The 16,043-nt window shown below is 36.9% G+C and overlaps 1 protein-coding gene across 7 annotated transcripts in view; it reads right to left on the reverse strand.

Annotated features, from left to right (window-relative positions):
• TRPC1 (transient receptor potential cation channel subfamily C member 1) overlaps positions 1-16,043 on the reverse strand; it is a 67,165-nt gene that overhangs the window by 9,886 nt on the left and 41,236 nt on the right. For 6 of the 7 annotated variants that reach the window (XM_059063801.2, XM_059063800.2, XM_067033621.1 and 3 more), the window contains 3 exons: positions 11,805-11,944; positions 9,981-10,124; positions 352-527 (listed from right to left, as the gene is read on the reverse strand). In XM_059063801.2, coding sequence (XP_058919784.1) covers positions 352-527; positions 9,981-10,124; positions 11,805-11,944 — 460 coding nt within the window. Of the gene's footprint in view, positions 1-351; positions 528-9,980; positions 10,125-11,410; positions 11,531-11,804; positions 11,945-16,043 lie in introns of those variants that run through there. The other variant, XM_067033622.1, reaches the window with a different exon arrangement.

A 16,043-nucleotide genomic window follows, 5' to 3' on the forward strand; every position in this document is an offset into this window, starting at 1 on the left:
TGAGAATTGCCACTGACAATTAATACTTGAAGGGCAGAGATGTGGAACATCTCACAATACATGTATAGGACCCACAAAGAACTGTCCTGCCCAAAATGTTAAGAGTGCACAAAATGCAAGAGTTCCTCTGTTAAGATAGACTGTAGTGAAGGAGACAATGTAATAACTCAGGCCACTAATTATTTAAGATTCTATGTGTAAAGATGACTATCAAATGATTCATGAAAAATAAGTATTCTTATTCAAAATGCATTTCTTAAAGAAAATCTGAAGTTCTATTTCTGTAGGTATGAATTCATACATAACACAACAGAAAGGCATATATTTACTAAAAATTTAAAAGACACTCACGAATGGAAGGTATCATTGCTTTGCTGTTCACAGAAGATGCCTACACAGTCCTTCTGTTCTTTTGGAGTATAGTCTTTATCATACAGTTGTGTCAGTCCAATTGTGAAAGAAAACAAAACGAGAAGAAACATTCCAAGAAATTTTCCAAAATCTTGTAACATCTGTCCCATTGAAATCTGTGGAATAGATTACATAGGCATTCATTAAAATCATCAGGAAAACAAAATATGAAAAACTAAATGACCAGGCAAGAAAACATATGATCCACAAGGCTACTCCTTGTTTTCCACCTGTTTGAGATATTTCATAACTTTTAAAACACCAAAAATCCAGCTGCCAACAAAAAGCCATTCTGATCATGCCAGCACTGTGAGTGTTGGATGGTACATTCCTTGAATCCAGACCAAGTCTGCAGAGGATAATTTTGCTATGAAGGTAGAGGAAGAGACATAGAGATTTAAGAAAAGGCCTAATTTGCAAGGGATGAAAGGAAAATTCTTTGCTAAAACCTAAAGGGAAATAAATGCCTATATTTATAGTTTCTCAAAGTTTACAAATATAAAACCATTAGGACATAAAGTATTTCATTTGATTTTTGCAACCAATTCCAAACCACTTCCTGAAGAACAGCATTTCCCCCTCTAGGACTGCCCTAATCTCTTTTGCCAAGGTGATCAATTTTCTTTCATTTGGGGTCTATTATAAGAAAAAATTACACGTGTTAAGTCAAATGAGAGGGTCTAATACTTATGTGAGTATTTACCATAATTTAGGCATGTGTAATGCGTCTGGGAGCTTTATTCAAGCTTAATTTCATTCTCCTTTAATACTCTTTCAAATTCTGGGGAATAGGTACTTTTCATAAATTCTTGTTATTTAAATTGGCATAAAAATTTGGAGAATAATTTAACATTATGCTTTGATCCCGAAATTCTATCCCTAGGAATTTAGCCAACAGGAAGTACACAAAGATGCATTACATACAAGGATTTTCATTGTAGCACTGTAGAAAAAAAAAATTAGAACATCCTAAATGTTGTTGTTAAAAAGAATGAAGTGCTATGTGCTGGCATAGAAAGGTGCCTACAAAACATTAAGGCAAAAAAGCAGGGTACACATCAGTATTAAACAGCTATTTTTTAAAGGATAGGTTAGATACATATTTTCATATAGATAAGGTTTGATATGCACAGGAAATTTCTGGAAGTTTACACAAGAAAACATTAACAGTGCTTATCTATGGGAGGTAGGACTAGGGGTATGGTTTGAATCTTCTTTGCTATATGCATTTATTACTTTTAAGATACAAAAATTAGTGTTTAGAAATAATCCCTCCTCAAATGTAACCAGGCCAAATTTATATAATTAGTGAAATCCAACTTCAAATAAAATTCCGAACTCCCTCGAGTCTGCCAACATAACACACGCCAATCACCGACGATACAAAATAGTAGCAGCAGGCAAGTGGCCAAGCCCCTCCAGCCCACTATAGTGAGCCAGCTAATTAAGTCGAAGAGGTGTGCTAAAATTTTTAGGCACAGCACAAGCTAGTATTCCAGGCGACTTGGAGTGGGGAGGTCCACTATGCCTGACTTTTATGCACTTGGCTAGCATGTGGCTGTTTTCAAAATCTTATGCTTCCCTCACTTGGCCCCCTTGCAAAATTCTGATGGAAGAAACAGAAAACTTTTAGAATCAGAGAGCTCAAAATGTGTGAGAAACAGAAGAAATACATTTCTGTCTTAATCAATGATAGCTTTATTAGGTCACTTTGGAAAGAAATCATTTATTCAAATTGTGTGTGCTTAGAATAAAGCTGTATCTTGTTAGTAGAGAACCTAATAATGTATGACAGTAAGAGTACAATAACTGCTTTAGATAAGTATGGAGGAGATTAGATTTGAAGAAAATTTAGACACTGTGAGCTTAAAGGTAAATAAAGTTTTCCAAGAGTGACCATGTATGCTGTTATAATTTTAATTTCAAAAATTTAGTCCAAAAGTAAAAGCCTTAATATAATATTACTGTTTTAAAGATAAAAGTAATTTAATTTCAATATCAAGATGAGCAGTATTTAATGAGAACACTACAAACTTCATGACTTTTTTAAAAACATGATATTAGTTCTTGTATAACATGGAAGAACCAAAATTAGCTACAGTGGATATTGCTGAGGTGACCATTAGCTTGAAGAGCACACTAATGAAACATTCATGTGAAATGCAAACATTAAAAGCAGTAAATTAATTTTAGTCTGAGAAAGATTATAAGGCTCATTTATTTGTAAAAATAACAATCACGCTTTCTTACGTTTACTTATTTTAAACTACTTAGTAGTTTTAATTGAGAAATATGAACAGTAAGTAATAAAAAAAGATGGTAGTTTACAAATTAGTACTGAAATTTACACAGTAGTTAACACTAGTACACACAAAGAAAAGTATTTTCCTAGTAATCAGAAGAACAGAAATTAAAGAAAACTACTAAGATAGTATAACAAAGAAAGATAGCACTAAAGCTACTAACATGGTGAACTGTTAACTGTTCGTGTGCTTTTACACTGTTTGTGTGACTGAAAATTAACACATCCTTTCATAAAGAAATAGAAATACTGAGGCACTATAAGAATCCTATCTTTTGATATGTTAATACTACTGAAGATGTATCCTTAGGATATAACTTAACAGAGGAAAAAGCCTCATACACAGAGCACTATGTAGAATAGAAAAAACATGCTAAATGCCTGATAGAGGAAAGAGGTGTTATCATTAGGGTGCATATTAAGTGTTCAATTATAAAAGTGGCTGACAAAAGGGAAGAAACAATAATAACTTCCAGTCATTCTTTTTCCAAATCTTTCTACAGAAAAACCCACAATTATCTGTAGGAAAGATAATCCATCTATCTAATCAAGCCATTCATGCTCAAGATGCCCTTTATATGTGTCAAAAGAATCAAACTGGACTACTTCTCACACCATATACAAAAACCTGAAACCGTAAAACTCCTAGAAGAAAATATAAGCCAGTATGCTCTTTGTTATTGGTCTTAGCAATACATTTTTCGATATGTCTCCTCAGGCAAGGGAAGCAAAAGCAAAAATAAACAAATGGGACCTACTCAAACTTAAAAGCTCTTGCACAGCAAAGGAAACCATCAACAAATGAAAAGGCAGCCTACCGAATTGGAGAAGATATTTGTAAATGATGTGTCTGATAAGGGGTCAAACCTCCCCACTCCAAGCACCCCCTCAGTCATGCTCCCGAGTCCTTTGTATGTAATCTCTAAAATAGTATTCTTCACTTTATACTTTATTTATGTTTGTCTCTTCTAGCAGTCTGTAAGGGCAGGCACAATGTCAGTAAGCTCCAGAGCCTAGCATATTAATTAAAATATTGAATACAGGGACTTCCCTGGTGGCGCAGTGGTTGAGAATCTGCCTGCCAATGCAGGGGACACAGGTTCGAGCCCTGGTCTGGGAAGACCTCACATGCTGCAGAGCAACTAGGCCCGTGAGCCACCACTACTGAGCCTGCGCCTCTGGAGCCTGTGCTCCACAACAAGAGAGGCCATGATAGTGAGAGGCCCGCGCACGGCGATGAAGAGTGGCCCCCGCTTGCCACAACTAGAGAAAGCCCTCCCACAAAAACGAAGACCCAACACAGCCAAAAATAAATAAATAAAATACTGAATACATAACTACTTTTTATATGTCTTTTATCTAACTCTTTACCATTTAACAAGAGGTATCACATATTTTTACTTATCCTGCAAGGTGGGGAAGGCTAGCATTATCTCCATTTCTCCAAGTGACAAAAGATTTAGTGAATTGCTCAGGGTGAAAGAACTAATAGATGGCAAAGGTGGAATTGAATTCTTGCTTCTGACTCCTTGCAAGGGCTTTTCTAAAACATCACTTTGCATTTTTTATCTTAGCTCTCCCATTAGAAATTTGGGGCTGGGTACAATTAAGAAATATTTCGTTCTCACGCATTTTGCCTACACAGCAGGGCTTGTTGAATTAATACACGAATAAATGTATTTTAAAAGATGTAATTGTTAATTAACATTTTGCACCGTCTTTTTTCTACCACTATGTGAGCTGGGCCTTACTTTCCTGACCTATAAAAGAAATGGCCACATGCTGCATCAGACTTGCTCATCTACATGCTATTAAAAATTTGTCAGATTTCACCCCAAACTATTTAATCAGCATCTCTGAGGGCAAGACTGGAGAATGTAGGTTAAATGTGTTCCCCACACCATCCTTGCAGCCTCTCCAGTTTTTGAACCCCTAGACTATACGACTTCCAATTTTCCCTCTAGCTCTGACATTCCATACTCCTTTCAAGAAAAAATATCCATCCCCAGTATACCCTAAAATGCAAAACACCTGAAATCACTCTTTACTCACAAAGAACAATACTTTACAAACAACAATAATATGGCATTTATGTTCTACAGGCCACTAAACTAAGTCTGATAATTATCCAATAAAAACAAACAATTCACTAGGAATAAAGGATGCACTCGTGTGTCACATACTACATTCACTTTCCAAGTTTTCTTGTATTATTTTTCAGGTCGGTCACAGTTACCTCCACTACTCTAAGGGAACGGAGGAATGGATCTAAACGTTTATGTAAAGCCCATGATGCGTCAGGTACTCTGCTATGCATCTGATATACACTGACCCATTCAATCCTCACAACAGATACAGAAACTGAGACTCAGAGAGAAGAGGTAACAGTAAGTTATGGAGCAAGATGCTGAACCAAGCTGTGTGATCCTGTCTCTTCCTTCTTGTCTAATCACCCAACTACCAGTATTAAAGGCTGCGTAAGTCATTTGACACACATGGATAAATGAAGAATTTTTAAAATCTATAAATTATGAAAGCCTGCCAACAGAAGTATTGTACAGTAAAAGTTAATGAGGGACTCATATTACTCAAGAGAACTCTTGAGAAGCAATTCAGCACAGTGGTTAAGACCATTAGCTCTGGAGCCAAACTACCTGGGTTGGAATCCCAGTTCTACTACTCAGCCGTGTGACCTTGTACAAGTTACTTAATGTCTCTACACCTAAGTTGCTTCCTCTGTAAAATGTAAATAAGAGTCTGCCTCTTCGAATGGTTGTGAGGATTGAATGAGGTCATAAGTGTAAATAAAGATCTTAGAATAGTATCTGACACACAGTTAAGGACTCAAATGTTCACTGTTAATATTACCATTATTCACGATTATTTATAGATTGTGTCTTTTTTTTTTTTTTTTTTTGGTTGTTGAAGTATGTAACGTTACTGATTTATGCCCAATCATGTCTCTCACATCTGTTGAGGTAGATTAGCTGGCATTCTGAATTCAAAAAAGCGGAAGAGCTAACTTCAAAGAGCAGGCTGGCCTCTGGAGTCAGACCGATGCAGGTTCAGCTCTTGACTCTGCCACTTAATAGTTCTGTGAACTATTTCTCTCCCTAAGCCTTAAACCCTGCATTTGTAAAATGAAAATAAAAAATAACAAGGGTTGTGATGGGGCTTAAATAAATGGAAAACATATAACAGAGTGCCTGGCCCACATGAAATGTTCAGTAAATGTTAGTTGCTGTTATTAATGGGAACAAGCAGGTACAGCAACAGCTAGGATGTAGCCCTATTTCTCCATCAGATTTTTTTGTTTTCTCAGACCAATCAGTGCTTGTATTTACTCAACCCCATCTAACAAGGTTTTCAACTCAATTCAACAAACAGACATTAAGTCCATTCTATGGAGAAATTCATTCTCATGGGAGTACGAGTGTAGGAATAGATTTTCTAGTGGTGGGGACACTAAAGCTGGTGCATGTCCCCTCTCCCTGGAATGCCCGACAGCCAACCTCCTTTCAACTCATCTTTTAAGGCTTAATTTCAGTGTCATCTCTTCTGGGAAGTCTCCTCTGATGCCTTCGACTGAAGTGAGTACCCTTCTTCTGAGCTCTCTATTACAGCATCTACCATTCCAAATGTTGTCATTGGCTTGTCATCCTCAGTGAACAATGCATGCTTTAAAAGGAGCCTGCAGCATACTCACTTCAGTATTCCCAGTGTCCAGCACCTATCAGGCACTCAGTACATGTTTACTGAATGAATAAGTAAAGTTTCAACAAGCAGAGGATAGTCTGGGACAGCGGTCCCCAACCTTTTTGGCACCAGGGCCTGTTTTCGTGGAAGATAATTTTTCCACATACAGGGTGGGTGGGGAGGGGGGGGATGGTGCCGGCGGTAATGAGAGTGATGGGGAGCAATGGGCAGCGGCAGATGAAGCTTCGCTCGCTTGCCTGCCGCACACCTCCTGCTGTGCAGCCTGGTTCATAACAGGCCGCGGACTGATACCGGTCCGTGGCCTGGGGGTTGGGGACCCCGGGTCTGGGACATTCTAAACAGGGTAATAACATAAAAAATGACAAGGAAGTGGGAAAGCACAGGACCTGTGTGAGATGAGTGACTGGTCTTGGCCCAGATGGAGAAGTATTTCATGAAGAGATAAGGAGATGACTATATAGTGAGCAATGGCTAGAAAGTAAGGCCCGATTGTAGAAGGCCATCTTCCAAAGTCTACCTACAACATGTCAGAAATTTAACAAATACGATCATACAAATTTCAAGTAATAGAATAAAGGATTCAATCACTGCTGAATCAGGATCATTTTATGTATTCCACTACAGGATAATTCCATGACCTTGCTTTGCCTGGTAGAGTCCCAGTTCACAGCTGTTGTCCCAACTTAGTAATGAATAATATCCTTTTCATTCTCTGAAGTGTCTCTATTTGGATGATAAATTATAGTTATTCTAACTAAGGGAGAGATCTGGACTCCTACTGCAGGTTATATAACCAGCTAAAATAAAAGTCTGTCAGCTTCTAAATCTACAGATTTGGAAGGAAAAAAATGTTAGTAAATGGAGATAAATTTAACAAACAACTGCAGTAATCACATAAAAACATTACCTGACACAGCATGTTATGTAAAGAAAAAAAGCTGCATTTTGGCTAAAGTAGTTAACTTATTGTCAGTTTTTCTTTTGCATTTCTTTTCGCTTTATATTCATAACTGGATCACTCTCTTAATTGAGTTCCTTGCTTCTGATCAACAAAATAGAAGAAAATATATTATAAATCTTCTGCACAAAATTATTCTAGAGTTCTTTGTCACCAATATGTTATACAAATCTGTCATGTCAATAAGATTATACTGGAAAACAAATAACTTTATTGGAGACATTTTTTAAGTAAAAGCCTGAAGATAGGACTCTACAGATTCTTATTAAATATCTATTTTTCACCCTCTTTCTGACTAATCAGACCTTGTTTTCTTGGGGAGAAATATGTTCAATTAAAAGTACTCATCTCCTCAGAGATACAAACAGCCATATGACCCAATTCTGGCCAATGAGTTATAAGTGGAAGTATTTCGTAGGCCTCGAGGAAAAAATAATTGTCCTCTTGTTAAAAAAAAGAAAGACAGCTGGCTCATGGTCTCTGCCTTTCCCCTTCGTCCTGCTGGATGCAGACTTTATATAATGACTTGGAGCAGGGAGCCTGCGACCATGAGAACCAGTCACACTCGAAACAAGTTTATATATTTGCAAAACTCATCAAACTATACAGTTAAGATGGGTACATTTTACTGTATGGCAAATTATACCTTAAGATAATTTTTTAAAAAATCATTTGCTGGACTAGATCATAATATTTAAACATATATTATGATTAACCTGTAGACCTTTTAAAAAATAAGAGCACAATAAATATTTGTTAGCTTCACTTAAATTATTTGCTAGTTGTATGGCTATTAGAACAATATAAAGTACCCTGCTGGAGGAGAAAAACACACACCACGGCTGAAAAGACAAATACCCACTTACACAGTATTTGTATACATATCTATAGTTCTTTTGGGAAAAGATTAAGTCAGGAAGACCTGACTCAACAGTTCTAAGAAAAAGAAACAAATAATTTGCTAAGAAATAATAATATACTTTTTCCTTTTTAACTCGTTGTAAAAATCTGTAAAGAAATTTTCAGTATAGAAACATAGTGATACCATCAGTTTTTAGCTAAAAAACCAAGAAAACAATGTGCATGTAGAAATACTGTGGACTCTTGATTAAAACATTTACAGAAGATATTAGTGATAAAATTAAATCAAAATAACAGATAGTCTAAAGCAGTGTTTCACAAACCATGTTCTGGAGAAAAAAAGAGACCCGAGCATATTTCATGAAAAATGGGTATGATGCTAACTGAATTTAGGTGATGAGAGTATGAACAAGATCAAACAAGTTTCTTTACTTCTTTCTCATAGGCTTTAATGTGATAATGTGCACTGTGAATTCCCAAAAGAGGTTATAGGGAATGCAGTGGATCCCAAACTTATTTCAGTCCGAGCATCTCACAGGACTTGACTAAGAGAGAGTCACACTTCAGGAAACACTCTTGGAGGATGACAGCTCAAGCCAAATCAAATGGGGTTTTTCCTACATATTTTGTTTTCATATCTCTGTTGGAGAAGGTAATTATGCATTTTATTTAAAATATCTCCTTTAAAAATACAAAAAAAATCTAAATTGTTAGTAAATTTTGACTTAACAAGGAAAAATGAATATTTTTTTTTTTTTGCGGTATGCGGGCCTCTCACTGTTGTGGCCTCTCCCGTTGCGGAGCACAGGCTCCGGACGCGCAGGCTCAGCGGCCATGGCTCACGGACCCAGCCGCTCCGCGGCATGTGGGATCTTCCCGGACCAGGGCACGAACCCGTGTCTCCTGCATCGGCAGGCGGATTCTCAACCACTGCGCCACCAGGGAAGCCCAGGAAAAATGAATATTGCTCAGGTTTTCAGACTTACAAAATAACAAAGTATTATGTAGAGCTGGTCACCAAGCAGAACTGACTCCACCATTCAAGAACAATCAACTACTAAAATCTGTGGGGTACATGCAACCAATTATGAGTCCTTTCTTTAGTGTAAAGAGACTTAGAATTTAGTCCTGGACTCTCATGTATAATAATCATACTACTTTGAAAAGATAAAAGCTCAATTTCTTTAACTATAAAGTACTGTAAAGCATAAAGTTGGACTATATAAGCACTATGAAATTTTTTAGCTCTAAATACTCCATTTTCCAACTTACTACATTTGATATTTAGTAAACAAAGTAAAAGAGTATTTTGTTAAAATATAACTTGCATATTTTCAACATCATCATGAAGTATGAATTCTGTTTGTACAACATCTCCCTTATATTTATCACTTAAAACTTTAAATGTGAAATTCATTTTGGTAAAAAGCAAAATTTTATGTCCCTCTACTGTCTGAAATATAACTATATTTTACATACATCTACACCTACGTCTATGAACTCAGGGGAGAGGGACAACGGACCACAGCTTAACACAGTTTGGAATGTCTGAAAGCAAAGAATTCTCATTCAGCCAGAAGCAAAGCAGATGAACATGCTGTGACTTTTCAACTGTTAACTATTTTCAAAAGCAAAGTTTAGCTTTAATATCATGAGAAAACAATGTTCCAGTGGACAAGTAAAAGGTGTAGTAGTTTTACAAATTTTCTTCAAGAAATTTTAATTACTTACCTGTAATGGACCCAAGATAGAGCTTGTTGTATACATAAAAAAGAGACGAAGATAACTCAGAACATTGGCAAATGCAAAAAGCCCTTCTGCCACCAGTGTAGGATGGAATGCATCCCAGTCCTTCCGATCAGCAAAATCATGAAACTAAGGTTAGGAAAAAAAAAGCCAAAGATAAAACAGCTCTCGCAAGTTAGGAAAATAAAAACAAATATTCTGACTGTTGAAAGAAAACTATTTTATGTCTCCTTGTGGGGGAACTCCATTTATGTTTTATAAAGTTCTCTTCTTTTAATAGAAATAACATTGTTTTAAATAAATAAAAGATTTCTACATATGTGGGGCAATATCACTTGTGCTATATAAAGAGGTTTTCTCAGAAATTCTTATGTTTTAAAAAACTAATGTTTTAAAAACTGTCATTAAATTTTTTATGAATGAAATTTTTGCTAGTTTTTCTTAAATTCCACAACACAAACTGTAAGAATGTGTGCTGTCAATTAATTAGCTATCACATTAAATTAACCTAGCCCTTTGACTCAGGATTCTACAATGGCCCATAGATGCATTCTCCCTTCTAAATAACAAGAAAAAAAAAGTGTATTATTATACTTAGACATAGAATGACCACGTGTTCCAATTGCCTGGGACAGTCCCAGATTACATACCAGTTTTCCTGGCATAATTATTAATTGTGCCCCCTTTCATTTGTAAAGTGTCTTGGTCTGAATAATAAACTATATGGACACCCTGATTCTAGAACTAGAGAGACCAGTCTAAAAAAACCAATGACCATCAACCTCTCTATCAAACCATCTATCTATATATGATCTTTTCATTTTCTTAATAACTTCACAACTCTGGTCATTGAACATACCTAATAAACATGTTTGGTACTACTGATCAATTACATGAATAGAGGTTTTTAATAAAGTGATATAAGATAAACAGTTTGCTTTCTCTATAGTTTATAAATTAGTCAAAAACCAAAAAATATTATATAAATAGTTCCTTGAACGTGACGCCTCAGAATTCTAAACTCAGGTGTAAACAAAGATAGTTAACATAATCTCCATTGCCTTTCCTGGGCTTTTAATAAATCTTTATAAAAGTAACATTATAAGATGTCTATAAGGTTAGATTTTTGTCAAATTTTAAATTTAAAAATAGAGGAATCAGAAAATAACCAAATTTACATAACTTTTTAAGCTGTGGAAGATAATAGTCATGATTTGGATTGTGTAAAACACTATATAATGAGTTCCATTCAGATAAACTTTTTCTTGATAGATATAAAGATATCTAACACTAATCAATTTAAGTAACTCTATGTTACTTAGGTTAATGAGGTAATACATAGGTTAATGAGGTAAGTGAACCTAGCTCAGATGTAAGGAATTGGCATTTGGTAGAAAGAAAATGCCTAGACAGACCTGGATTTAAATCCAGTCTTGGTTTCTTACTGTGTGGTCTTGGACAAGTTACTTATTATCTCTGAGCTTCCTTTTCCTTATTTGCAAAATGGGGATAAGGACATCTGTCTCATAGAATCCCTGTGAGAATAAAATGAGATAAAGTATAGCAAGTATCAACCATGGTGCCTGGCATAAAATAGGTAACCAACATTTAATGGTAATTAACACCCTTGAAGCTATTAGAAAGGAAGGAAACAATGTGTACTATTCCCTTGCACAAGGATAGGTTTAGAATAAAAACACATAAGACACAGATTTGGGCCAAAGTAACTCTGAGATACATAGCTAAATATCCTGGTTTTTTCCTAAATAAACTTCACTTGTGCCTCCAGTTGACATAGTTAATAGTCACCTTGTTGTGAGCAACCACTTTGAGGGCAAAGGTTGCCAAATAAAGTGAATTCATGACAAAACTGAGTTGATTACGTGATTCTTCTAAAAAGTCTTCCAACCCTTCATACCAGAGTCTTTTAATGTCTGACCAAATCATCCCTAAAAAAGGAAGAAAAAAAATCAGATAATGCTCTTAATTCAATAATAAACTAAAAAATACCTTAAGACTCAAAGTATTAAATAAATAACACGTGTCAGTTGTAGCCTCATTCAGCAGAAAAAAATAACATTCAGTAAAATGTTCTTAAAATACGAAAGAAAATAACCTTAAGTTTCATATGACAATATCTTTCCCAGAGAGGGATTTTAATAAATGATGTGAAACAAGCATAAGAAAGCAAATTGATGTTAAATACATAACCCCCAAAAGGCTCAGTTCCTGATTCTTTTCTCTGTCTACACTCACTCCTATAGTGACCTCATCCAGTCTAGTCTAATGGCTTTAAATACCATCTATGTGACCTCATCCAGTCTAGTCTAATGGCTTTAAATACCATCTATGTGGTAGACTCTCAAGTTTTTATCTCTGAACTCAACCTGTATTTACATAATAATAAATATCTCTAAACTTCTTTCCTAAACTTAACTTGTATAGGTACTTGGCTACTCTACATCTCAAACTGGATGTCCTAACATGTCCAAACTGAGCTCCTAATCTCTGCACCCAAATTCACTGCTCTTGAAGACTTCCCCATCTCACTTGATGGCAACTCCATCCTAGCTGCTCACTCTAAATGTCCTTGAATCATTCCTGACTGATATTCTTTTAAATCACACATTCATTGCAGTAGTAAATCCTGCTGGCTTTACTTTCAAAATATAGTTAGGATCTAACCTTTCTCACCACTATTTCAACTTCAAGCCACTATCTTCTCTGGCCTGAATTACTGAAATAGCCTAGTCTCCCTGCTTCTACCCTGTTCTCCCTAAAATCTATTCTCAACATGGCAATCAGAGTAATCCTTTTAAAATGCAAGTGTTACTTCTCTCCCCAAAACACTGTAGTAATTCCCAGAGGAGAAAGAATTAACTGCAGGACAGAACGCTTTTCCCATGGGAACAAAATCTCATGTTTTCATCTATTTAAGTGTTGCCTTGGAAACATACTACATTAAGAAAAATATGGAAGGTCAGCTGTGTTCAAGATTGTTATAAAAACAACCACTGATTGGGAAACTGCATCTGGACTGGGAGGACCATGAGTGGACTCATAGACCTTAAAAGTATACCCAACCAGGACTATATAAAAACATGCTGAGAAACACAGGCCTCAGCTTCTCTGTGTGATGTCTCTCTTAATGTAAAGTGTGCATGTAGTGGGAGCTACATTCTGAGGCTTTCTAAGATATCCTGCTGGATTTATAAGAAATCCTGGTAGATTTCAGGCTTCTTTGGCTGGGGTAGCCCACACCCATGAATATGGCCTCATTCCATACAACTGAGTGTGCCCCTATGGGGCTGGGAAGCAGCCCTGTCTTTTGTAAGACCTGCCAATAAAGATATATTTGAAGCTGTCATGCGGATGTGCTCTATTTCCTGTCATGTCTTCCGAAGGTAAGTAAACCTGGTGCCAGGTTTTTGCCTATCGTGTCCGGCGAGTGTGAATGTTAATGAGAACCTAAGACCACTGCTGCTGACTGTGCGGAGTGGGCATTGCACCTTCCCTTACAGCTCATTTTATTCAGAGTCAAAACCAAATTCCCTACAATGGTCTACAAGGCCCTACATTACCTCTTCTCTCTGATCTCCTCTCCTATCAATATTTCCCTCCACTACTGGCCTCCTTGCTTCCTTGCTGTTCTCTGAACACACAAGACTCCTGCCTTAGGGCCTTTACGTGGGCTCTTCCCTCTGGCTGGAAGCTCCTCACCCAGACATCCATTTGGCTAACTCCCTCACTTTGCATCTTTGCTCACCACCTACTCCGATCACCCTACTTAAAATTGCAAACCCCGTGCCCCTCACTCCCAATCCCCCAACTCTACTTATCACTTTTAAACAATGGATATAGTTTACTTATTATGTCTATTAGTAACTGACTATCTTCCTCCCACTTCGGGTAAACTCTTCAAGGGTAAGAATCTTTGTTTTATCAACCAATGTCCTAAATGTCCTATATGGTGCCTGATACACAGTGGGTGCTCAAAAATTTGCTCAATGAATAAATATACATAAATAAAAACCAACCGAACCAAATAACTCCCTTCCCCTTCTTTGGCCAGAAGTTTCTCCATAGTTATATATTCCTGGGAGTAACAGAGAACAGTACTACAATCAAGAATAGCTTTATGACACATTCCTCCACTAAGGTATTTTTAAGGAGAATGTAAAGTGACAAAAGAACAGAGTGCTACAACCTAAATATGGATGAAGATCAAGGTAAGCCAATCAGAATCATCCTCTGACTTACCAGTGAACAGAGTAAGTCCCCTGGGAAACACATGAAGTATTCTCGAAAAACTCTGTTCGTAACATCTTAATTATACAGTACCCATATTTTACTTAGAAAAACATTTTAAAATATTTGCAGGTCTGACAGGGAAAACACTTTTTAAAAATTCCACTTGGGTGAGCTTCTATTTAAAATGAATAGATAAAAACTAACCAAAAATGTTAAACCAAATAGTTTACATTTTATTAACCCGAACACTGTAACAGTAAAACCTAAGCCAAGAAAGATGCTTACAGAAATAAGTGTTTTATTTCTGTAAAATGTAATATTATACCTAAAGGGAACACTTGACAAAAATTACAACATGAATTGGAGAAGATTTTGATCAAGAAAGGCAGACATATGAAAGAATATTAAGTACCACTGACAGGTAGTTTCCCAGCTCCTGTGGAATATCCCACACCAAAGTGAAGCTAATACACTTGATGTATTTCACATTTCTGAGCTGGATTGGAAGAACACAATAATTTTAAACTATTATAAGCAATGCAATCACTACATAGTCAATGGACTATATTTTGGGGTCCTTTTTTGTTGTTTTTTAGAATTAGTAAGATTAGCAAACCGTAATCCCATCATTCTGGGAATTCCTCGAGGCTTGCTCCTAGGTCCTCTCTTCTCATCTTACACTTTCTCAAGTGTCTCATGTGTGCCCACAGTTCTGTCTACGACATATATGCAGATTATTCGCATACTGCTAACTCAAGCTTAAACTTCTTCTTGAGCTCTGGACTATGATATCCAATTGTCTGACTGACATCTCTTTTGAATTTCTCGAAGGCTGTTCAACTTCAACATACCTAAAACCACACTCAGGATCTACTCTTTCACAAATCCTCAAACCTAGTACTCTCCTAGAATACTTAGGTTGCTTAATAATTTCCTCCTCCCTCACTTCATATATATATATATATATTTCCATGTCCTACTGGCTTTACTTTGTAACTATCTCTCAAATCCGTTTCCTTCTCTTTCTATGGCAAGTGTCATAAGTCCAAGGCACCATCAGCTTTCATCTAGAGTACTGCAACAGGCTCCTTATTGGTCTCCCTCTACCTGCTCTTGCCACAGCTCTTCCTCCCAACCCGTTCTCTACGCTGTAGCCAGAACGATCTTTTCAACCTGAAAATCTGATCATGTCACCCACCTACTTAAAGACGCCAGTGGTTTTCCACTGCTCTTAGTATAAAGTCAAAATTACTTAATATGGCCAACAAGGCTGTCCGTGGTCTAGTATTACATCCACTTCTATAGGCTCAGTGGTCACGGCTCCCGGGCCCAGCCGCTCCGCGGCATGTGGGATATCTTCCCGGACCGGGGCACGAACCCGCGTCCCCTGAACCGGCAGGCGGACTCTCAACCACTGCGCCACCAGGGAAGCCCGGGAAGCCCCCCTTCTAGAGTTTCATCTCAAATCCCAATTCCCTTGTCCTCCTTCCTCCAGCCTTTACGCAGTCCCTTCTTTGCGCCATGCTCCCTCTTCGCCAGAGGGCCTCTGAATGTAACTTTTACATCAACCTAGAATATTCTTCTCTCCCAATTCTCCCACAATACTTTTCTTTCCCGATTCTCCAAGTGGACTCATTTATCCTTTAAATCTTAGCTTATTTATCACTTCTTCAAGATAGACTTTCCAACCCCCTGAGTAGGTAAAATGCCCTTATAAAATGCTTGCTCTCCTAGCTCCATGACCTTTACTTAGTAGCACTTAACTCGTGTAATTTTTAAATTTTATCTGTGTGATTT

Source organism: Kogia breviceps, chromosome 5 (assembly GCF_026419965.1).
Source record: "Kogia breviceps isolate mKogBre1 chromosome 5, mKogBre1 haplotype 1, whole genome shotgun sequence".
Classification (NCBI taxonomy): Eukaryota; Metazoa; Chordata; class Mammalia; order Artiodactyla; family Physeteridae; genus Kogia; species Kogia breviceps.